The sequence below is a fragment of the Bos indicus x Bos taurus genome, chromosome 24, assembly GCF_003369695.1.
Source record: "Bos indicus x Bos taurus breed Angus x Brahman F1 hybrid chromosome 24, Bos_hybrid_MaternalHap_v2.0, whole genome shotgun sequence".
Lineage (NCBI taxonomy): Eukaryota > Metazoa > Chordata > Mammalia > Artiodactyla > Bovidae > Bos > Bos indicus x Bos taurus.
The window spans coordinates 37,576,058-37,600,326 of NC_040099.1; the positions used below are offsets into that span (position 1 = coordinate 37,576,058).

General features: G+C 43.5%; 1 protein-coding gene across 1 annotated transcript; it reads left to right on the top strand.

Moving 5' to 3' along the window:
• The first annotated feature begins 4,489 nt into the window (after positions 1-4,489).
• Positions 4,490-21,361, top strand: LOC113883035 (myosin regulatory light chain 12B). Its single transcript, XM_027526396.1, has 4 exons — positions 4,490-4,601; positions 15,006-15,201; positions 19,848-20,009; positions 20,852-21,361. Exons 2-4 carry the CDS (start codon positions 15,021-15,023, stop codon positions 21,022-21,024), a joined length of 516 nt encoding a protein of 171 aa, XP_027382197.1. The 5' UTR covers positions 4,490-4,601; positions 15,006-15,020; the 3' UTR covers positions 21,025-21,361.
• The last annotated feature ends 2,908 nt before the right edge of the window (positions 21,362-24,269 follow it).

Consider the following 24,269-nt stretch of genomic DNA (forward strand, 5'->3'; position numbering starts at 1 on the left):
CCTGTATGTAGTTTCTTTTTAACACACGGTCCCTACTGAAACACGGTGTTTATTTATGCAGAGATTCACATGAGTTCATGGACAAATCTTTGACATTCCTGACCTGCCCACAGTCAGAACAGCTGAAGCTACATGCCTGGGAAAGTGAGATCATTATTTCAATCCTAAAAATAACTTCTGCTGTTTGCAGGAATGCAGGACTGTTTTCAGAGTTAATCAGGAAATGGTAGACAGTTTCATTTATTTTGGGCTTCAAAAATCTGACTCTTGAGGATTCGTGAGTTTAAGAAAGATCTTGAAACACTGGGGGAAAGTTAGGTGGGAAGAGTGGATGGACAATTAGCCTATGAAGATGAATATTGGACTGTTAATTCATAATTTTACATTTTATACTACTAATAACAAGACTATCCTTGGACAAGACTGTTACCTCAGGGAACATGCAATTACTGAATGCCTTCAGGGCGTTAGACCTTCACACCTAGCAGAATAGGTGAGCTGGATTCTTTAACCTCATGAGGCCAGCTTTATAGAACAGGAGTGGAAGAACCAGTGATGAGACTGCTCTCGTGCCTTTTAAGATTAGGCTCTTCGCACCTGCCTTAACTCTTGCCTTTAGTGTGTTCCTGAATTTCATTCAGTGGATTAAATAAGCAAAGTACTTTTATCAGGCTGTAGCTATGATACTGAAATTTTGTTTGTTGAACTAAATTTACATTTCAACTGGAAAAAAAAAATCGCTTCTGCTTTATTAACAAGTTTCCAGTGAAGAACAAATAACATTGTTCCCATACTGGGGTGGGGGGCGGGGAGCGGAAAGTAGCCTCATCTACTGAAATGATCTCTTGCAGTGTCTCCATTTCCATTTCAGATAACTGCTCAAAGAAGCAGCCACCGTTAGAAACAGTGGATGGTCTCCCCTGAATGAAATGTCTCCTCATTTAGTAACAGTATTCTCCACATGGAAAGTAGGCTTTGCATAATTAAGATGATTGTCAGTAAAACGCTAAAGCGTGTACTCCAACAGTGAGTGCGTTTGATAGAAAAACCAGCCTCCGTGATGAAAAGCCATACTTGAAGCAAACCACTGCAAAACTTCTGATAAAACCAGCCTAATGGGGGCAGCCTCCTTACCCACTTGCTTATGACAACAGTGCCATTCCAATTCCAGGGCCCTGATTTTACTTGATCGAAGAGCCTCTATACCTGGATGAGAGCAGCAGTTTATGAGTGCTGCTGGAAGAAACAGGAATAGGCCTGGCTATACGAGACAAGTGAAAGCAAATTATGAAAAGGAAAGGCAACCAGTTTTTACAAAGTATAAAGAGAGAAAGAACCACAAGAAATATAACTAGACTACAGGGTGTGCTGGCAAGTTGTAAGGAGGATCAGATAGATGTTGAAAAGGGCTTGGACAGTAGATAAAGCCACAAACACAGTGTGATGGAAACCAGGTGCATAGTTGGAAGAGTGAGGTTAGTCAATAGTGTTAAACCACAGAAAAATTTGAATACTAGGTTTTCATTTGGGCTGTTAGGTAGAGTTTTGAGTGCAGAATTAAATGTAGCAGGAGACAGGGACAGTGTCTAGGCTTGGGGTTCAGTCCAGCTACGTTTTAACCTTGTTCGTGCTCCATCATGGCTTTGTAACTTTAAGAGAGTTATTTGACCCCCTCAACCTCTGTTCATTTGTAAAATGGAAGTAATGCTCTTGGTTCATAATCGGAACATAATCTATGAATATATAAAGCAGCATTTTTGTGATTAGGAGCAGTATGGGTTTTAGAGTCAGACTTGGCTAAGTCAATTCTGCCAGTCTGTTATTTGATGAGCTTCGTGTCCTTGGGCAGGTCACCATAAGTGTCAGTTTCCTCACCTGTTTAGGGACAATACCCTCTGTGTTTGTAGTAAATATAGAAACACACTAAAGCTAAATGGTCTAGCGTCCAGTAGGTATTCTGTTTACCAGCTGGGGCTGTTTGGCAGTGGGAGAGGCTTATAGGGAAGGCAGGACCACAGGGCATTTGTTTAGAGAAAAAGCGAATGAAACCAAAGGAGTGATGTCTAACTGATAGAAAACCTAGATCACATGTTGTAGGATTATTCTTAGAAAAATAAAAATGGATAGTGCTCCCTCTGAAAACAGTAAAGGGTAGGTAACAGGAGTTAATCCTAGTTGGAGATTGGAAGACTGAGGTTAGTAGAAAAGTCTACAGGGGTTTGATAGTATATTATCTCAAACTAGAATTTTATTAAAGAGTTGTTATTAGTATTTAATGAGAATATACATAAAAATGTGTGGTATAGAGTAGGTCCTTAAACAGTTTACTTTAGATTTCCAAGTAGGTCCAGTATGTTAGAACTGTTTGTATCTTTCTAGGTCCTCTTTAAGTGTACAAGTTCTTGATTTCCTGCAACCACGGTTTTTATCTTTGCTGTCCTGAAAAGCATTGCTGGTGCTCATCCTTCAACAGCCAGTTTTCCCAAGTCCCTGTATCTTTTTATTCTAAGTTTCTGTGTGACTGCTTAAATAGCAGGCATCATAACTTCTCTTCCATATTTATCTACATACATTTTATATTTGTAGTAAGTAGACAACTTGTTTTTTAGTTTAATGTATCTTAAATTGTCATATTTTGGCATACCCACCATTTTTAAGTATATTACCTTTTTTTGAACCATTCTTTTTAATGACCACAGTAAACAATTATCTTTGATAAGAGTATGCCATAATTAACCGTTTCCCAAGGACTGGATACTTATTCTACTTTTAACAGTGCTAGCCAGAAATTTCTGTGATGATGGAAATGCTCTCTGTGCTGTCCAATAAGGACACTAGGTCCCATGTGACTATTGAGCACTTAAAATATGTCTCAAATAACTGAATTTTAAATTTACATTTAAATAGCCACATGTGGTTAGTGACCATTGTGTTGGAACACAGTTCTAGTAACAAATATGGAGATCAAAGACCGTGCAGTCAGGGTATCAGCTATGATCTTATTTAAGATGGCCAGGGTGAGGACTTATTGGATGGTTAATAGTGCACACTAGAAGAGCTCTGTGACAAAGACCTCTGAAGCCAAAATGTTATGATGAGTGGGGAAAAATTTAATTATTGGGCCAAAGGGGAGACTGCAGCTGAGGGAAAGGGTAAATATTTTAGAACCAGATATGATTTCTCAGCAATTGGTTTCAGACTCTAGAGAAAATGCATTCAATTAAGGACCTGGGGGCAGTGCTACTCCAGGGAGAATGCTGGGTGATTACTAGGAATGCAGATTCTTGCCCTACCCTTGACCTGAATCTGCCGGAGGGGTGGGGGGGGTGGCGGTTGGGCTTTTTTAGGAAGCCCACGGGTTTTTCTTACTGGTGCTACTGTTTTAAGAACAACTGGTATAGAGTGCACAAGGTTCCTACGACCTAGGAATTTCTAATCAAAGATTCCTAGATTTCTCATCACTTTCCTAGAATATAAAAGACTGGATTGTTCTCCCTAGCATCCAGCACACGTTGAGGCAAGACAGTGTCCCATTATCCAGAACTAGTTTTATCCAACTATAATATTCCAAGAGCTTCCCTGGTAGCTCAACTGTAAAGAATCCACCTGCAATGCAGAAGACTCCGGTTCGATTCCTGGGTCGGGAAGATCCCCTGGAGAAGGGAACCACTCCAGTATTCTCGCCTGGGAGATCCCATGGACAGAGGAGCCTGGCGGGCTACGGTCTATGGAGTCACAGAGTCGGATGTGGCTGAGTGACTTTCACTTTGATAATATTCCAAGGTTGAAGGAATATGAACGCTAGAACAAAACTGGAGTAATGCATTTTGGTGGTGTCCTTTGTTTTGACCAAGAGCATGGTATAATGCCTGTGCGCGCTTGTGTGTGTATGTAAGTTTGTACTGTAGTAAATCAAAGGAAAGCAAATGAATAGTTTTACCGTGGTTGAAAGGAGAAACTGTCCTGATCAGGGCGTACACCTGATAGATAACGTGAGGATTAAGACCGGAGAGGGCAGATAAAACTCTCTGGGCGTGCTGTTTGTAAAGAAAAGGCTTTCCTGCAGGCGGACACCGCCGGCCGCCGCCCTCTTAACCTTCCTCAGTGTGACGCGGGACGGAACCTGAAAAACTACTCGTTTTATCTGAAACTCTGGTGTAACCAGGCTGGGTGTACTTTTATCTGCCAAGCGACAACCCTGGGTGGGCGGCGCCCGGCGACCCCCAAACCCAGGGCTCGCGCCGGCTCGGGAATGCGGAAGGGCTGCGGGACCCGCCGCCGATGGCGGGGGAGGAGGGCGGGCCGCGGGGCCCCGGCCGCGCCGTGCCAGCTCCGGACCTCAAGGCCCGCGAGACACAGCGGAAACCCAGGCCGCGGTGGTCGGCTCCAGCCCCGCGCCGGGGCGGACAAGGCGAAGTCGGCCGCGGCGGGAGCGAGAACCGTGGCGCGTCCCCCTTCCCGGAATTGGGTCCGCCGCGCCTTCCGGTGCGACTTCCGGTCCGCCTCCCGAGGCAGGAAGTGCCGGTGCCGCAGCTGTCGCGCCCGTACCCTCGCAGGTCCTGTGCAGGCAGCCCGGCTCCTGGTGCTGGTGTCCGGCCGCGGTGAGTGGCGCTCGCCCCCGCGCGCGACACCCCTGGGGCCGCCCCAGTGCCCTGCGCCTCCGGCCACCCGACCCCAGCCCCCGTCCCTGGTGCCGGCGGGCGGGATGGGCGGGGGCTGTGGGACCTGTCGGTGGGATGGGGAGGGTCGGGGAGGCGGCCTTGGCCGCTGCCGGCCTGAGGCTGGACGTCGAGGGGTCGGGAGGCTCAGGCGTTTGGAAATGGGCTGGGGAGCCGCCCTGCTGGCGGAGGCGGCCGGTCCCCGGCGCTGCGTCACCCGACGGTTTCACACACCTGGTGCCTCGGCGCCCCCCAGCTCGCCGCGGCCTGGTCGGTGGGTGAGGGGGGTCTGTGCCACACACAGGGCTGGGTGCTCTGGGGACACAGGGGGCCCGCTAGTATCTGGTTCTTGCCGGGAGTGCCGGGTTGGCACCGGCTGAATGGAACGATTTCCGCAGGAGTTTTGGCTCTTTCGCAGTATCTCGCATCTTATAAAGATTTACTCCGTTCCTACCAATGAAGAAGAGAACAAATAGCAAAAATCAGGAAGAGTTTCCTGAAAAAAACGAATCGTGACCTCATTGGAGGCCTTGGACTTAGCCCTGGGAGGGAGAACTTACTATTTCTGGCTGGATCTGTGGTAGGCGGTAACAAGACCAAAAGCTCAGAAGGTGGGAATTGTGTCGTGTGAAAAGGAGAAGACGGGGAGACCAGCCTGAACGGAACAGAACTGTGATGGATAATAGCTAGAAGTGGGTAGATCCGTGGGAATCTTTTCACAGATGTCTTGCAAACTTGACGAGAAATAAAAATTATGTAAGAGGCATTAGGGAGTCATTTTGGATTCTTCACTAAGGGAGAGAGATGAAGAAAAGGGTGTTTAGAGGATTAGTTTGGCAGCCTTGGTTAAAGATGGATTTGCAACTCTCCTTCGGTGAGAAAAGAATCATAGCACTTCAGAATTCAGAAGAACTTTATAGGTTATCTTTAGTCTTATAATGGAGAAGAATGAAATTCAGTGAAGTGAGATAATTTGCCCAAAGTCACTTGAGGGGTTCACCTGGACCACCCATTTTCTCTGAGCATTAGATGGACTCTCTTGGAGCTTATGGTTAAGTACACAGCTTATTGTTTGTCCAGGCTCTGTTGAATGAAACAGCTTCTATGGTGACTGACTCGGTTTATGGTTTAATGAGACTGAGTTTGGGCAAGATAAACTGCAGCTTCTGAAAAACAAAAACAAAACTGCAGCTTCTGAAGGACAGGTCCCGGGTGAGGGCTGCTGGACTTTGGAGAGAGAAAAGGACCAGGAGCCCCTAAGAAAGCTGGTTGTCGGTCTCCCAAGGTTCAAAGACAATGTGTATCTTGGGATGGTTTTGGCATCTTCCTTTGTTCTGCACCTGAGCTGTGGTAGCTTTGCTTGTTACCTCCAGCCAGCTCTCCACATTTTCTTGGTAGAGAATTTCAGCTGCAGGGCATTAAGAGCTAATGGTACAAGCGCTTGAGATCGACTTCCTGAGCATGATTTTGCATCTAAGTTCTACTTTTTTCTACCTGTGGGTCCAGACAAATTATGTATTCTACTTGCCCTAATTTCCTCATCTGAGAAATGGGGAAAATAACAGCACCTATGTCAAAGTGGTTTTGAGGATTACATAAGTTAATGCATATGAAATGCTTAGACCAGTGCCTAGCACATATTCAGCACTCTTATTAGCTTTGTTTGTGTCAGGTGTGGAACAAGGAGTGACTGGTACATTTTGTTAAGGATCTCTTGCTGAGAGTCCATTGGAGTTTATGGGTAGACCTTGGAGAAAGCCATAATTGGGGAGTCAGACCTAGGACCTACCTTACAGAGGACGTATGTGTATGTACTATTTTGAGGAGGCATATGTATTTGTTCGCTTGACTAGTGTTTACTGAGCACCAGCAATGTGTAAGACGCTATACTTAACCCTGCAATCTTTGGTAGATAGGCTAAATGCTATAAAAATGGACATGTAAATGACACGGCAGTGGAATACGACTGGGCAGTAAAAGTAAAGAAAAGAACCACTGATAAATGCAGTGAGATACATAACTCTCAAAAATATTGAGTGAAAGAAATTGGACACTTAAAGTATGCACTGTATAATTCCATCTGTAAGAAGTTCAAAGTCAGAACTATTTACGGTGATAGAAATCTGAGCAATTGTAGCCTGGGGAGAGAGTGATTGATTTGGAGAGAACTTTCTGGAGTCATGTTTGTTACTTGATGGTTGGTTACTTGGGGTGGTGGTTATATGGTGTACATCATTTTTAAGATCTGTACATTTCACTATATGTAAATTTTACTTTATTGTTTCACAATAAAAAGATGATAGGGGAGTAGAGACAATAGAAAGTTTACTACCAGTTGGGATGATCATAAAACCCATAATAAAGCAATGACAGCATTATAATGTATGTGATAAATGTTAAAATGTTTATAGCATAGGGAAAACTTCACCGCTGCTAAGAGAAAAGCTGTAAAATTGAGTTTGGCTCTAAAAGAAGTAACAGATATAATAATTTATGGAACTGATTATATATCTGCCTAAATAGGCAGCATAAAAACAATAATATGTCATTGAGTATGTCAGGTTAATTTTGAGGAGTATTTTAATTTGATTATATACTCAATTCTCTTGATTATTGCTGTTCACACTTGCTCACATACCCAGTCATTTCATCTTCCCAATTAGCATGAGCACTAGTCTTGACTACAGTAATGGCCATGGGAATTCACGAGATGTTCCTGCAGATACTGATAGACCTTGGCGAAGATGAGAATTGAATCAGGAATGACCTTAAGTTTTAACCCAAGAACCACTCTCTACTTGTTTTGCGTTCATCCACTCTCAGACCTCACTCTGTGCCTCTGCTCACAAATCAGCCTTGAGAGGAGACCTTCTAAACATCCTGTCCCCAGGCATCTCTGCTGTAGCATGGCTAAAACTTGAACTGTCTGTCATCCCTTTGCTCATGAAACCAGCTTCTCCTTCCTCCCCCAGTTACCTCATTTTTGAGTGGCACCATTATGTTATCAGTTTTTCAACCAGTCCTTGAGAAAAGCAGTCATTCAAGACAAACTGAAGAAAACTCCAGTTAGAAAGCAAGAACTAGGAAATCAGCATAGTGATCAGCCTGAAGAAGAGGATAGAGGTTGGCAATGGGAAGGTTGAGAAAGGAGTGGCTGTTGCACTGAAGAGAAGAATCCTCTGAACTTGAGAGAAACCGAATGGAGGGAATTAAAGCTTGCTAACCAGGAATAGAAAGTTTCCCTATCCAGTGCAAACATGGCTGTGGCCCCTTCGTTTTAAAAATTCTTTGGCTATAATTCTGAAGTAAAGGCATTGCCCTATTAAATATTGTAGATGCCAAGGAAACACAATGGCTTGCTTAGTTTTCAATGAGTATATAAGATTATGCCCAAACTTAGCACCTTAAGAAAACATTACAGAGCTTCCGAGGGCCAGCAATTCCAGGGCAGCTTAGCAGGGTGATTCTGGCTGTCTTGAACTTGGGAGTCCAGATGTCAGCTGGGTTTGCAGTTGTTTGACAGAGGATCCACCTCCAAATGTCTGACTCACCTGGATGGCAGGTTGCTGCTGGCAGTTGGCCGGCGGTCCCAGTTCCCTGCCACGTGGACCTCTCCGTGGGGTCGTGTAGTGCCCTCATGACCTTGTGCTGGCTTCCCCCACATTGAGCAATCTGAGCGAGAGCATGGCAGAACCTACAACATGTATTATGACAAAATCACACCCCTTCATTTTCACAATGTCCTGTTGCATATGAAGGGTGGCAGAATATGCCACCCCAAAATATGCCACTTTGGCCTAAATATTCTTTTGAGCTGAAGGCAACTGAAAAGAGGCAGACACAAGAAAATCTCTTTGCCCTCCCTCAATTTGCCTGAAGGGCTTCCCAGGTGGCTCAGTGGTAAAGAATCCACCTGCCAGTGCAAGAGATGCAGGAGATGCAGGTTTGATCCCTAGGTCTGGAAGATCCCCTGGAGAAGAAAATCGCAGCCCACTCCAGTATTCTTGCCTGGAGAATCCCTGGTGGGCTACAGTCCTTGGGGTTGCAAAGGACCCGACCGAAGGACTGAGCACAGGCTTCAGGAAGTTTGCCGAAAGGCAGGACACAAATTTACAAAGGTCTTCTTTCGCTCTCTACCAGGAAGGACAAAGGTTGTTAAAGAGACTACTTTAGACTCTTAGAGGGCAAGGCTGGGCTGAAATCCCAAGGGAAGGCTTGCCCTTGTTTACAGTGTGCTTTTCACCTTCGTCCCTGGCCTCTCCCCTTCACACACGCCTTTCTTCTGGCTTTAGCTGAGATGATATTGAAGCCAGAGTTCTAAGCTACCTCTGAGAGTTGCATTTTCCCTGGGTATCCCAGGTAAACATGAGATATACACCTTAATAAACTTGTTTGGTTTTCTGTTGTTAGTCTGTTATTGCAAAGTGTCAGGCAGAATCTCAGAACCACAGCCAGTGCCTTCTAAGTGGTTAACTCAGTGATTCTCAACCTTCACTCTACATTGGAATCACCTGGTTCATTTTAAAAATACCAATTCATAGGCTCCACCTACAGACCTTCAGTTTCCGTTGTACCAGACCAGGACCTAGACATCACTTTTTAAAACTTTCCAAGGTGATTCTGATGTGCAGCCAAGGTCGAAACCAGAGGCTAACTGCTGTGAGAGCTGTATCTACCTGCCATATGGTAGCATCACGTTGCTGCCTGAGATGCTGCTTAGGAAGCTGACAGAATGCGCCGTAAGCACCTCTCTCCCAGGTTCCCAATAAAGCCATAGAGGCTGGACGAAGTTCTCAAGCAATTGCTGCCTGTTAATGATCACGGTGCCCATGTTTTGATTTGCACAGCACTATTGCAGGTGATTTTGCAAATATTTAGACTATGATCTAAATATGTTGACACTATAACCACCTCTACCACCAGTATTCCTATATCCCTGCCCTTCTTTAACCTGTGAGTACTACATATAACCTTTAGTTCACTCTGTATCAGAAATTTACAAAAATAATACAATAAAAATTTTGAAGAGGAAGTGAGACTTTTGTTTTATTGCTGTTAAGGCTGATTCACTACCTTATATGCTGTGTTCTAAATTGTTATTTTTTGTAACTAAGAATGGAGTTTGGTGGGTTTTATTCGTTTGATGTTTATAGGTCAAGTAGTAATTTGACAGTTGCAGGTAAAGATGTCAAGCCTTTACCTGTCATGTCAAACCAAGACAGGTACTGGGAGGAAATACTGCCATTTGATAAACCCAAACCAAGGCTGCAACACTGCACAGCTGCAGGGGGTGCCTTTCATATTTTATTCCCTTCCCATTCAGCTGTGCACTTCTAATCTGTGCAAATAAATTCCCCAGAAGAGTTGGAATTTGAAAACTCAGTTTCACTGGGAATTACATTTAGAGGAAAGTAGCTGTTCAGGAATGTTGGATTATACTGGTGAGTACTGAAAGTTTAAGAACTATTTTGTGATTAAAAAAAAATAACTGGAGGGACCTCCCTGGCAGTCCAGTGGTTATGGCTCCCTGCAGTGGAAGTGCAGGTTGAGTCCCTGGTAGGGTAACTAAGATCCACAACCTGGGCCCTGTGGCCAGAAATAAAAACTAGAAGAATTGCATGAAGAATATACAGGTAAAATCACCTTGAACAAATGGGGTTGAATTCTAGGTCTGCCACCAGGTGACGGTGGGCAAGTTGTTTGACATCTTTGCTATTCAGTTCCTTCATGTGTAAAGCGGGCATGGGAATTTAACTCACCTTTGTGTCTAGCACATGAGTCACTCTGCAAATGGGAGTAGCCATAAGTTGAGTAGACCTTTAATTCTCTCTGGTGCTAAGGCATTTGGGGCTAGAATAATAACAAAAACAAATACATGAGAAACTGCATAGTGCTTGGGCACATTCTAGGCATTTGGTGTTGCTGAAGGAAAAGTAGAAAGCAGAGAATGGCTAGAGAAAGGTCATTCTAAAGCAGGGGAAGGTGTGCATGCTTAAGAACTTGTACTGTGTCCTGTAGGCATGGGTGGAGGGCCGAAGAGTTCTCAAAAGGGAATGATGTGGTTATTTCATGTTTTACACGCCTCTGGCTGGAAGATAGAGTAGTTGACAGGCCACCAAGAGGCAAGGAGGTTGGTGTGTTGGCCATAGAATATTCTACACAGAGATGATGAGGGCCCAGAGTAAGGTCGGAGAAGGCAATGGCACCCCACTCCAGTACTCTTGCCTGGAAAATCCATGGACAGAGGAACCTGGTAGGCTGCAGTCCATGAGGTTGCTAAGAGTCGGACACAACTGAGTGACTTCACTTTCACTTTTCACTTTCATGCATTGCAGAAGGAAATGGCAACCCACTCCAGTGTTCTTGCCTGGAGAATCCCAGGAACGGGGAAGCTTGGTGGGCTGCCGTCTGTGGGGTCGCACAGAGTCGGACACGACTGAAGCGACTTAGAAGCAGCAGCAGCAGCAGAGTAGGGTGGTGGCAAGAAGATGAGCAAGTCTGATATCTATTTAAGAGGCTGGGCCTGTTTCATCGGGGAGAGGGACAAGTCAGGGATGACTCACCGTTGTCTGGCTTGGCGAGAGAGTAAGTGATAGTGCCATCAACTGACAGGAAACAAAGCTGAGAAAGGTTAGGAGGGGAAGGTAATTCAGTTTCTAACATGTTGATTCTGAGAGTCTGTGGGACATCAAATGAGTGCCTCACACCAGCACAAATGGCTGTTTGAGTCCACAGCCCAAGGGAAGGGTCTGCCCTGGGAATGCAGACGTGGGAGTCACAGGTGTTGTCAGAACAGAGCCGATGAGATCATCCAGGGAACGCAGAGTTAATTTAATGAGCCGTGCACCGTGAGAATGCTGGGGAACGTGAATATTTAAGTGAGTGGAGGAGAGAAGAGCCTAATAAGAAACTGGAGGAAGACCAGGCATAGAAATAGAACTGAGAGGGGGCCTGAGAGACCAAGTCAGACCAGCATCTTACTTCAACCAGGCGTCCCAAGCTGATGTTCAGGAGTCTCCTTCCTAGGAGAGTGAGGTCTTCAAGGATGGGAACCTGGGGCTCCTGTTCCTTTTGGGACAGTTCACTTCTGCTGTTACAGTTCACCAAGGCCAAGGGTTGCTGATGCCTGAAGAGAGGAGGGATAAAATGGTGTCAAATACAGCAGAAGGGTCCAAGAAGACTTAAACGGGATTTGGCAAATGGAAAGTGCTTACAGTAGAGAAGAGAGAGCCAGATTGTGGTGAGTGGGAAGTGAGAAAGTGGAGAAAGCCAAGATATTTATCTCAGTAGTTGAGAAGAAAGAGGAGGGAAGTTTCTTTGGAGGCCAGAGTTTGTTTCAGATTGATTGTTTTGCTACAACTTTGCCTTACTTTTCAGCTGATGTTTTATTATCACTTGATATTTTATATGTGTACTTTTATGGATACCATATACAAATATAAATGTACACTAGTTTTAAATGAAGTGAAAGTCGCTCGGTCATGTCCGACTCTTTGCAATCCCATGGACTGTACAGTCCATGAAATTCTCCCGGCCAGAATACTGGAGTGAGTAGCCTCTCCCTTCTCCAGGGCATCTTCCCAACCCAGGGATCAAATCCAGGTCTTCTGCATTGCTGGCAGATTCTTTACCAGCTGAACCACAAAGGAAGCCCAAGACTACTGGAGTGGGCAGCCTATCCCTTCTCCAGTAGATCTTCCTGACCCAGGAATCTAACCAGGGTCTCCTGCATCGCAGGTGGATTCTTTACCAACTGAGCTCTTAGAGAAGCCCAGTTTTAAAAGAAGTACAGAGAAAAAATCAACTTTTTTCTTTTTAAAGAAATCATGGTATTACTACATTGAGCCATATCTGCTCTGTAACAGGTTTTGACTGGGGGCTCAGACTTGCTCACTGTATAATGGCTTTTCTAGCCTTACTGGGTTACCTGTCTCTTCTCAGCATCAGCTTCTTTGACAACTCCAACTAAGCTTCAAAGATGTTTAAATATAATGTACTTTTGGGTTAGCTGTAAGGTTAGCATGAAACAATTGATCTTTTTTTTTACACAAAGATTTTTCTCTGGGAGATTTTTCTAAATGACTCTATTACAAATACAATTTGTTGAAACTGAAGGAGAGCACTAATTCTTGCCTTCAGATCTACTGTCTTTTATATCTTTTGAATCTTGAAGAAATAGAGTCATAGAATTTTTAGCATGAGAAAGAATTTTAATCCCACAGTTTTGGAATGTAAGGAAGAATTAAAGCAGAGTCAAGTGCCTTGCTAGTGCATCACATTCTGTGTCCGACTTGACCTTCAATATAACTGAGGTCACATACAAGCCAAATTACAGGAAGGGGAAGAAATTAACATTTATTCAGGCCAAGTGTGCAGGGAGGGGAAGGAGTTGGAATGTCAAGAGCAAGGACTCTAAGGCTGATGTGCTTCAAAACTGCAAATGGACTAAAACAATACGGATTTGAAGTCCAAGTCTGGAAGGCCTAGAGACCCAGGTCCAGAGTTCCTCTGCTCAGCCACTGCCCCCACCAGTCATCTGCCTTTGCGCTCTGTGGCTTCAGAGTTAGAACAGTCCCCAAGGCCCCCGTCATTTCTGACACCAAATTGCAGTTTTGGTTCCCTGAGATGACCAATGCTCAGGTTCAGTAATTCGCTAGGACTCACTGAGAACTGTGACACCTGTAGTTCTGGTTTATTACAGCAAAAGGACTCAGACTAAAATCAATCAAGGGAAGAGATATGCAGAGCCCAGGAGAATTCCAAATGCTCAGCTCCCAGTGGTCTTCTCCACAGGCAGTGTTGCTTCCTGGTAAGATGTGACAGTGTGCACAGACTTGCCTGCCAGAGTAGTGTCTCCCCTTGCTTGCTAGCTGTAGCTTTTGCTGGGAACCTGTCCCCTAGCTACTGTCCACTGCTCCTAGGCCGATCTCAGTTTCCAAAGTTTGTCCAGAGGCCAGGCTGATAACACCTGACCCCAAGACCCCGGGTAAACGAGGCAGGACATCCTAAGGACTTAGAGATTACCTCCCAGGAGCTGAGGACCAAGGCCAGACCTCTTTTGGGGCAAAATTAAATTCTTTACTATACAAGGGCCATTAATTATTTTTTTTAACCTAATGAGGGAGTACCTCTCTCTTAGGGCCATTGTGAACATTGAATAAAACATTGGATCAAAAATTTTTTCTGTGGCCTTCTCTGGTGGTCCAGTGGCTAAGACTCCATGCAAACAAATATTTAAAAAACAATTTTTTTTTCTGGTGTCCATGGTAGCTAGTAATGGTAAAGCTGAGATTCGAACTCAGCACTTTTCTAATTCCAAAGCCAGTAGTCTATTTGTGTTGTGTTTATATCAATTGAAACTGCAAATAAAAATGGAATAAGGAAATTCCCTGGCAGTCCAGTGGTTAGGACTCTCACTGCCAGGGACCCAAGTTTGATCCCTATTTGGGGAACTAAGATCCTGCAAGCTACATGGTGTAGCCAAAAAATAAAAGGGAATGAGAAGTGTGTATTCTATTTGACATATAAATTATTGGTAGTAGAGTATTAGAGGCTACCACTAAAACTATATTACAGAGAATTGAGGAGTGTTTGGGAAGATGAGAAAATGGAGAGATTTGAGAATTAGACTACTATTCTAAAAGTTTTGTCTGGAGAAATAGAAAATGAAGATGTAGCTAGAAGGGATACAAGATTAAAGATATGTTTTGATTTTTTTTTAAATGAGAGCCTTTTGAGCATGTACTTACAGTGACTGTACTGGTCTCTTTGCATATATCTCATTTAATTCTCACTTCTGTTAGAGCAGTTATTGTGTTTTGCTCTAAAACAGAATTTAGTGAGCTTTTCTAAATTTTCAAGCTGCATTTTGGAAAAAACCAAGGCTCAGAGAGGTATGTAATGTTGGTGGTAAAATGGAGTTAAAAGGTACACCTGCTGCATAGGATTGTTGTGAGGGTTAAATGGGACAGTCTCTGTGAACTGAGATGTCCACTTTGGAGTCTTAAGGGGAGCCCCCTGTCTTCAGAGCAGTGCTTGGCACACAGTAGCACTCGGTAAGTGTGAGCTATTGCTGCATGCTTCAAATCTCATTCATGTTTAATAAAAATGAGTTTCATGAAACTTGGGAGAAAGCTACATCAGTACTTTCCTATTTCTTCAAAACTTCCTTTTTCGTAGATGTTTTTTGTGACATTGGAAACACAGTTTACGTGTATAACATAACCCAGATAATCATTCTATGTTGAGATGTTTTTACTCACTAACTTTAGGTGTCATGAGTCCTTTTCTTTACTTTGTGCTTTATGCCTTCAGTTTTGCTTTATGTTCTTTTCTTTTCAATTCTAGAATTAAACCGCCACCATGTCGAGCAAAAAGGCAAAGACCAAGACCAAGAAGCGCCCCCAGCGTGCGACCTCCAACGTGTTCGCCATGTTTGACCAGTCCCAGATTCAGGAGTTCAAGGAGGCCTTCAACATGATCGACCAGAACAGGGATGGGTTCATCGACAAGGAAGACTTGCATGACATGCTTGCTTCTCTAGGTAGACTCTTATGTTCTTAATATGCCTGCCTCCTCCAACATAAACATTAATCAGCATTTTATGAATTAATGTTTGTGTGATGTGCAATTATCCATCTCAGAGGCCTGTTGAGAGATGTTGGGTGGGAGATGCCCTACTGGAGTAGGGCCAGTCACAAGAGGATATGCCTGCAGGGGTGTGGGCCTGGCAGCCTCTCTGGCTGGGCACGTTCCATTCCTGTGGCTAAATATGATAAGTCCACTAGGTGAAAAACCAGGGAATGGCTAGGTGACAGAAAACCAGAATCTTAAACAAAAGTGGCTAATAATATAGTATATGCTATGCTATGCTATTCTAAGTCACTTCAGTCATGTCCGACTCTGTGTGACCCCATAGACGGTAGCCCACCATGCTCCCTCGTCCCTGGGATTCTCCAGGCAAGAACACTGGAGTGGGTTGCCATTTCCTTCTCCAATGCATGAAGTGAAAAGTGAAAGTGAAGTCGCTTAGTCGTGCCCGACTCTTAGCAACCCCATGGACTGCAGCCTACCAGGCTCCTCCGTCCATGGGATTTTCCAGGCAAGAGTACTGGAGTGGGGTGCCATTGCCTTCTCCAATAATAATATAGTGTACTAAGTAGTAAAGGTTGAGAGCAGGTTGTAAGAAGAGAGGTGACATTAATAAGTGATCATGATCATCTCAAGGAGGAAGGCCAGGTCTCCTAAAAAAAGCAGGGGGAGGGACACAAGGAAGGGGACTTTCACACTTTATAACTTTTTTATAATTACAGAAATGAAAATGTAAAGGTAGGGGATTTATGGATTTTTATACATTATTTGGGCTTTCCCAGTGGCCCAATCCACTCGCCAATGCAGGAGACTCAAGAGACACGTGTTCGATCCCTGGTTTAGGAAGATCCCCTGGAATAGGAAATGGCAACCCACTCCAATATTCTTGCCTGGAAAATTCCATGGGCAGAGAAGTCTGGCAGGCTACAGTCCATGTGGTCACAAAGAGTCGGACACAACTGAGCCTACACACACTCACACACATTATTTAACTACAGTTGATTTATAATATTGTGTTAATTTCAGGAATACAGTTTCAGAGTCTTTTCCATCATAGATTATTAGAAGATGCTGAATAACATTCCCGTGCTGAACAGTAAATCTTGTTGCTTATCTATGTTATATATAGTGATGTGTATCTATTAATCCTAAATCCCTGATGTATCCCCTCCCCCACTTCCCCTTTGGTTACCATAAGTTATTTGCCATGTTTGTGAATCTCTTTCTGTTTTGTTGAAGTTCACCTGTATCATTTTTTTTTTAAGATTTCATATGTAAGTGATTTTTTATATTTGTCTTTCTCTGCGCCTTACTTGCTTCCCTTAGTATGAGATCTCTAGGTCCATCCATGGTGCTACAAATGGCAATATTTCATTTAAAGATACAAGATCTAAAGCAAACAGAAACTACCCTCTGTCATTTTGGTTACATGGGTGTTAATTTATTATTCTTTATGTGATTTTGTTGTTTTGATCTTAAGGAAGGAAGGGAAAGTCCTTGTCCTGCCTGAGTCAGCACTATCTCATGGTTAGTAGAAAGGAGTGTCAAGCCTGGGGGCAGGGGACACAAGTTAAGCATGGCCCACAGTTAGGGTCTGTACTTGAGTGTTTCTGTGTTAGACTGAGAGCCAGAAACGGCTATTCCAGGGCCAGGGACAAAGGGAGAAAAGGTGTTACTTTTTTTCCTTTTAATAACCACATAATTTCATTCCCCTATTTTACTTTTACTTTTATTCACCTAACATTGTTTTGAAAATATTTTAAAATTTGTTTTTAATTGGAATATAATTGCTTTCAGTGTTGTGTTGGTTTCTGCCTTACACAATGTGAATCAGCCTTAAGTATACATATGGCCCCTCCCTTGAAAACTTTTAAGCTAATATAAAGTTGAAGGAACAGTATAATGAACATGCTTCCATCCTTTACCCAGATTCAGTGGTTGTTAACATTTTGCAACATTCCTCTTAGTCAGAGTGAGAGTGTTAAGGAAAGGAGTATGTGTGGGGTCCGTGTGGGGTCCGGCTCCTCTACGCCCAGAAGCCAATAAACAGGCCAGGTTGGTGGGAAGGAAAGTTTGCTTTATCTCAGACGCTGGCAGCTGGGAAGGGAGGCCAAACATCTGTCCAAAGGCAGACTCCCCACCCCTCCACTGGCAACCAGTGGGGCAAGAGCTGTTGTAGACAGAAGGAGAGGGCTGCATGTAGAAACAGCACAGTCAACCCTGACAGTCATCTTCAAAGTGGTCATTGATGGTCTGACCAGAGTCATCTTGGTTGTTTTAAGTACAGTTACTCTTCAGTTCCAGGATTCGTTGAGACCAGTTCTCAGAATCGTGGCAACTTATGTTGTGGGTGGTGTCCGGTCATCGTGTGGTTAACTTCTTCACCCTGGTGTTTTGGTATCTATAAGACGGCTCCCACAGTGTGACTCAGAATATTATCTATAGCCCCTGAGAAAGAACTAAAGGTTCTTGACTGTGCTTGATGACTACATTATTATTATTTGGTCTCCTTTGACTGTTTTCCTTTGCTTCTGCATTTCTCGTTTCTCCGATTAAACATATTCTCTGACTAAACTTATTTCACAGACAAAAGGCAGGCAGAGGACACGGTGGAGGGCAAGTTCTGTTTCAAGAGTGAAGACAGGATCCGACTTGCTGACTTGCAGGCGGGGTGGGTCCCAGTGTTTTCCGCACGCCGAATCACTAAGTGTACTTCAGGTCACTACCGAAGAAGCCCACCAGGGAAAATTACGGGTCTTAGTTGCATTACAGAGGTTGAACATCAGCCTGTTCCCTCCTGGTAGATGTTAGTTAGCTTTTGTTGGGTGAAAGAGTTGTGGTACAATAAGAGGCGGACTTCGAGGACTTCGATTTGGGAACCCCATACCTTTTAAATCAAAGTATATTAGACTCCTTGAGTGGGTCCATAGGTGCCTAGCCTAAGCCAGTTCATTTTACATCCTTGTGTCTTCTTTGTATCCAAGTACTCTTCACACCTTTGGGTTATACTTTTTATCCCCCAAAAATGCTGCAAGAGAATTGGGTTAGGCCTGAAGATAGAAAAGAAAGGTTTTTTTTTTCTTTTTTAACCACTTTCACTTATTTAAAGAATCTTGAGATTAATTTGGGGCTGATTTTGTATTGGTATGTTGAATAGGTGTACTGAATGAAGATTGTAATGCAATAAGATGGATGCCAACCTGGCGCTTAAATTCCATTCGGATTCCCAGGAGTAAAACTTACATATGAACCATCATTCTAGCATGGACTATCATTAGAGCTTAGTTGGGTGTAATAGAGACATACTGACATATATGTTCTTTTCATGGAGAATCGTACAAACTTAATGCTGGAAGGGAAACCTTCTGGAATTTAACTAGTCAAGTCATTTTACAGATAGAAAGTAAATCCTGGACAGGTGCCACCCTCCTCCCAGGCACGCAGCCAGGGGCAGAACTGGGGTTCAAACCCACTGCTCCAGACGCTTCCTTCAGGGCTGCTTTTCCCACGCCATGTGGACTTCACAAGCGCTGGGACTGGGGAGGCTCTTTGTTACTCCCACCAATGAGGCCATTCTAGGGGAATTTCTCCCAACTGCCAGCAGAAGGTCAGGGGAGTTCCCTCCCACTGTACCGGAACAGGGAGACGTGTTCACGGTTGGAACTGAGGTTAAGATTTCCCATCATGAACAATGCTAAACAAGACTGCATTTCAACACCAGTAATGGCATCTGGGCATGTGTCTGACAACCAAAAAGAATGTAATGTAACAGTGTTTAAAATGAGCTCCCAGTTCTAAACCAATCTAATGGTTTTAGCTTAAATTACTAACTTATAAATAAATTGTTTGAAGCATACCAATTATGGCTGCATGTACCACAGTTAGAAACATGAATAGATTTTTTAAAGTAACCAGTATTGAAATGTCCTGATGGGTCTTTAATGTCATCAACATTCCGAATGTGCTAATGTGGCATTGCCTGTTTCATAGTTTCACGTGTTTGTTTTGTTTTGTTTTGCATGAAGAATAGTGAAGGAGAAGGAAATGGCAACCCACTCCAGTATTCTTGCCTGGAGAATCCCATGAACAGAGGAGCCTGGCGGGCTGCAGTCCATGGGGTCACAAGAGTTTAGCAACTAAACCACAGTGAGGAAAAGTTGCAGAAAGTATCAGTGAATGGACAATCTAAGCCCAGAATGCATTTTTATAATGGTGTATCTAAGATTTTTTATGTTATGGGCTACCCTCATGGCTCAGTGATAAAGAACTACCCTCCCAGTGCAGGAGACGCAGGTTTGATCTCTGGGTCGGGAAGATCCCCTGGAGAAGGAAATGGCAATCCATTCCAGTATTCTTGCTTGGAGAATCCCACAGACAGAGAACCTGGCAGTCTGCAGTCCATAGGGTTGAAAAAGAGCTGGACATGACTTAGTGACTAAACAACAAACAGCAACAGCAATGTAAGTTAACTGAAAGATTAGTTTTATGTAATGGTGGTGTAACTTTAAAAAAATACATTGTGGAACGTAACAATAACAGAATAGTTATTTATTGAAATGAGTTCTTTGTCCTTAAATGGGAAAATGTGAAATTTTACAGGGAAGAATCCAACCGATGCGTACCTGGAAGCCATGATGAACGAGGCTCCAGGGCCCATCAACTTTACCATGTTCCTCACCATGTTTGGGGAGAAGCTGAACGGCACAGACCCAGAAGACGTCATCAGAAATGCTTTTGCCTGCTTTGATGAAGAAGCAACTGGTGAGCACTCTTTGTTATGCCCTGGCCTCATTCCAGACTGTGTAAAACGGTTTTTAAGAAATGAGAAAGATTAGTAAAATAATTTTTTTTTAATGAATAAAGGGAAACCATCATTTACAATAGGACAGTTGACCGAGAAGGGCCAAAACACAGGGATGTAGGTCATATAGCTACACAGAGTGTGGTGTTAACCTTTGAATTCGGTTCTGAGCATCCATGAAAGCCAGAAGAACTGGCCGGTAAATAGTATTTCTTAGACACTGAAAACTACGTCTTCAGACTTTAAATCTCACCAAATAGTATGGTTCACTAACTTGAACGATAAAACCTTAGGTTTTTTCCCCCTTATTATTTAAAACTGAAAAAAACCTGATCCATTTTCTTACTCCTTTCATTTTCCCCTTTGCTTCTGCATTAACCCTCTGCTCAGCCACTCACATCTCCTCCTCAGATACACCTTGCATCCTCCTTCCTGCCTCCCCATCTCAACCTTTAAAACTGCACCATCCTTCATTTGGTCTTAGAAACACACTGCCCTTCTATCCTATATCTGTTTTATATATATATGGAATACAAGGGTTTTTTTCCTCCTCTGGAAAATACTTGCTTCAAATTAATTTTGTAAGCATATGATCTACTAACTGAGCTTTTAAAATGATTTAATGTTAATAAAGAACTCTAAAGACAATAGGAAAACATAATGATATGGTTATATATTGCTTTATTTTTGTTCATGTAAATGTGTATGTTATGAAATACCTTGTAAGATTGACCAGATTGAGAACCAGATCATTAGAATGCTGGGCAGTGTTCACAACTCCCTTTTCTCTGCTGCCTTCCAGGCACCATTCAGGAGGATTACCTGAGAGAACTGCTGACCACAATGGGAGACCGGTTTACAGACGAGGAAGTGGACGAGCTGTACAGAGAAGCACCTATTGACAAAAAGGGGAATTTCAATTACATCGAGTTCACTCGAATCCTTAAGCATGGAGCGAAAGACAAAGATGACTGAAGGAACTTGAGCTAAAACTTTCCAGTTACTTTGTCTTACTCTATACTGTTTCCTAGACATTTCCCCCCACCCCCCATAGGCCTGTTGCATGCAACTTTGATTCACAGCTTTGCCTTTTTTTTTTTTTTTTTGGTGTATTTATTCTAGACCTTCCTGCCACTTAGCACTTGTATAATCAGACTGCAAATGGGGATGAAGTTGTAAATTGTATTGAAAAAAGAGATTGCAAATAAAAATCAACAAATGTGAAAGCCCAGGAAAATATATCCAGTATTTCTGGTTTTGCTGGATTTTTACATTTTTATATAATAAAAATGCTATTTTGAAATAAAGATCATGCCGACTCAAATGGAATATAATGGAAAGTTGAATACCTAGTAGTTGGGGGTAGTCCTTTCTTTAGATTTTCAACTCATATAATTCAGATTTCACAGGAAACCTGCTTTTTCACATACTTCAGACAGTATTTTTACTGAATGATAATACAGAATGGAACTAAGAATACATTGACCGTTTTCTTAATCCAGGTCTAGGAATACGAGGTAAAATCTGATGAATAGTTACATTGTGTAAAGCATTGTATGTAAGCGATTTTCAGTGAATCCTCCCAGCAACCTTGTGGGATAGATTTCGGTTATTTCAAGAGGAAAAAATGGGTTCTGGGGAGTTGAGTGATTGATCTGAGTCTCTACCAGACCTGGGATTCCAGGCCAGGGCGCCCCCTCCCGAGTGTAGATGAAGAGACCACCGTGCTATCTCTGAGAAGCCTTGAATGCTTAAAAGGTCACGACATTTTCATTACATTCTAACATAATTTTATAGTCATTATTGAGATTTAAAATAACTTGAGGGACATTGTTGGAACAGAATTCAGAAAATTATATACCAGGTAAAAAAATAGAAGACCAAAGACTATACGCCAATAAAGGCCTGTCTAGTCAAAGCTTTTTTTGACAAGATGGTTTTTCTAGTAGTCGTGTATGGATGTGAGAGTTGGACCATAAAGAAGGCTGAGTGCTGAAGAACTGATGCTTTCAAACTGTGATCCTAGAGAAGTCTGGACAGCAAGAAGATCAAACCAGTCAACCCTAAAGGAAATCAACCCTTAATATTCACTGGAAGGACTGATGCTGAAGCTGAAGCTCCAGTACTTAGGCCACCTGATGCACAGAACTGACTCATTTGAAAAGACCCTGATGCTGGGAAGGATTGAAGGCAAGAGAAGGGGATGACAGAGGGTGAGGTTGTTGGATGGCATCATCAACTCAATGGACATGAGTCTGAGCAAACTCTGGGAGATGGTGAAGGACAGGGAAGCTTGGCGTGCTGTAGTCCATGGGGTCACAAAGAGTCGGACACAATTTAAGAGACTGAGCACTCAGGTACCGCCCATGAGGTAAGCAGGACAAGTAAGATTCCTGCTTTTTTTATAAGAGCTAAAGTTTAGGAAAGCTGAAGCAACAGTCCAAGGTCCCACACTAGAACAAGAATCCACATCTGGCTCCTTTTTCTACTTCCAAGTTCAATGTCACATGCAGTGTCAAAACCAGAGTCACCATGTGGGGGAAATACTGGGATCATCTTGACTGTCATTAAACCAATACTTACAGTCACTGGTATGTGCCAGGCACTTCTAAATTGGGGAAAACTAGGAGGGCAGAACAGACAAGGACACTGCCCTCGGACTTCCCTGGTGGTACAGTGGATAAGAATCCACCTGCCAATGCAGGGGACCCAGGTTCAATTCCTGGTCTGGGAAGATCCCACATGCGGCGGAGCAACTTAAGCCCTGGAGTCAAAACTACTGAGCCTGCATGCTGCATTATGACAAGCTGGAGAGCCTAGGGCCCATGCCCCTCAACAAGAGAAGCCACCGCAAGGAGAAGCCCTCCCACTGCAAGGAAAGTATACCCCTCTCACGACAACTAGAGAAAGCCCATGCAAAGCAATGAAGACCCGGCACAGCCAAAAATAAATTTAAAATGTTAAACCTATAATATGTATATTAAAAAAAAATGCTACCCTCCTGTGCCTTAGTTCTTCTGTGAGAGGCGGGATCAGGAAGGCATGTCTACATCCTGTGGGAAGCAGAACCGAGGACCCCTGAGATGGTATCCGTGAGCTATCGGAAAGACAAGAAGGGGGTGCCTACGTGGAGATCAGGGCAGAGCTGACCAATCACAGAGGACGCTCCCTCCAAGGCGGGAGCACTGGGAGAGCTCAAGGGAAGGACATACAGATGGTAACTGCTGCAGCATATAAGTTCAGAATCACAGGGCTTTGGGCAGGGAAGAAATGTGAATTATGTTTGAAAAACTGAGCCTGGCTTCTGTGTGTAGAATGGAGGGCAAGGGGAGCAGAAGGAAGGCTTCCAGTTAAGAGGCTGTCACGATGGTCCAGGCGAGACAAGAGGGTGGCCCGAACTGTGCAGATGGTCGAGGAGGTGGCTCTCCTTGTCTGACCTCTTTACTCCAGTCCAGCCCTGCCTTGTCACCAGCTCTCTGACATTGTTTCATTTATTCTTTTGCTCTGCTTAAAGGCAGATTTGAGAAGACTGGGAGATTGAAAAAAGTTTTCAAGATTAAAAACAAAAACTATTTCCTGAGTGCCTTATGTTGACCTGACATATCCCACCGTTTCACCCATAGGGTCTATAAAGAGAGGTGTGGGATCTAGCACATTCTACAAGGCACTGCACCTAGGACCTTGTTCCTCTCTGGTTCAAGAAATATTAGTGATGATAGTGAAAACTCTCTTATAATATCTTTCCTGTTTTTGAGAACAACTCAGTAATGATCTCTGCAATTGACAGTGGGTGCCTTGGCCATCACAGTTGGGATGATTGTGTGTTTGTAATCAGATAGTTCAAACGATACTGAATGCTCTGTAACAGGCATGTCACACTACTGGCCTTTGAGGCAGGTTTTAAAAAATTTTTATTATCCTTATTCTGGGCTTCCCTGGTGGCTCAGACTGTAAAGAATCTGCCTGCAATGCAAAAGACCTGGATTCAGTCCCTGGGTTGGAAAGATCCCCTGGAGAAGGGAATGATCACGCACTCCAATATTTTGGTATTCTGCAGATAAAACACCAAGGTGCAGAGAAGCAACTTTCCAAGGTTACACAAGTGGGAAACACTGAGACTGTAATTTGAGTCCAGTCAATCTAGCCCCAGAATCTGCCCTCAGGAAAATAATTATTGAAGTTAACACCACTAGATTCTTAACCATCGTAGAGTAATTTTA

Coding starts and splice junctions, on each gene's coding strand:
- LOC113883035 (XM_027526396.1), top strand. CDS start 15,021: ATGTCGAGCAAAAAGGCAAAGACCAAGACCAAGAAGCGCCCCCAGCGT. Junction 15,202..19,847: donor TGACATGCTTGCTTCTCTAG/GTAGACTCTTAT, acceptor GAAATTTTACAG/GGAAGAATCCAACCGATGCG. Junction 20,010..20,851: donor CTTTGATGAAGAAGCAACTG/GTGAGCACTCTT, acceptor GCTGCCTTCCAG/GCACCATTCAGGAGGATTAC.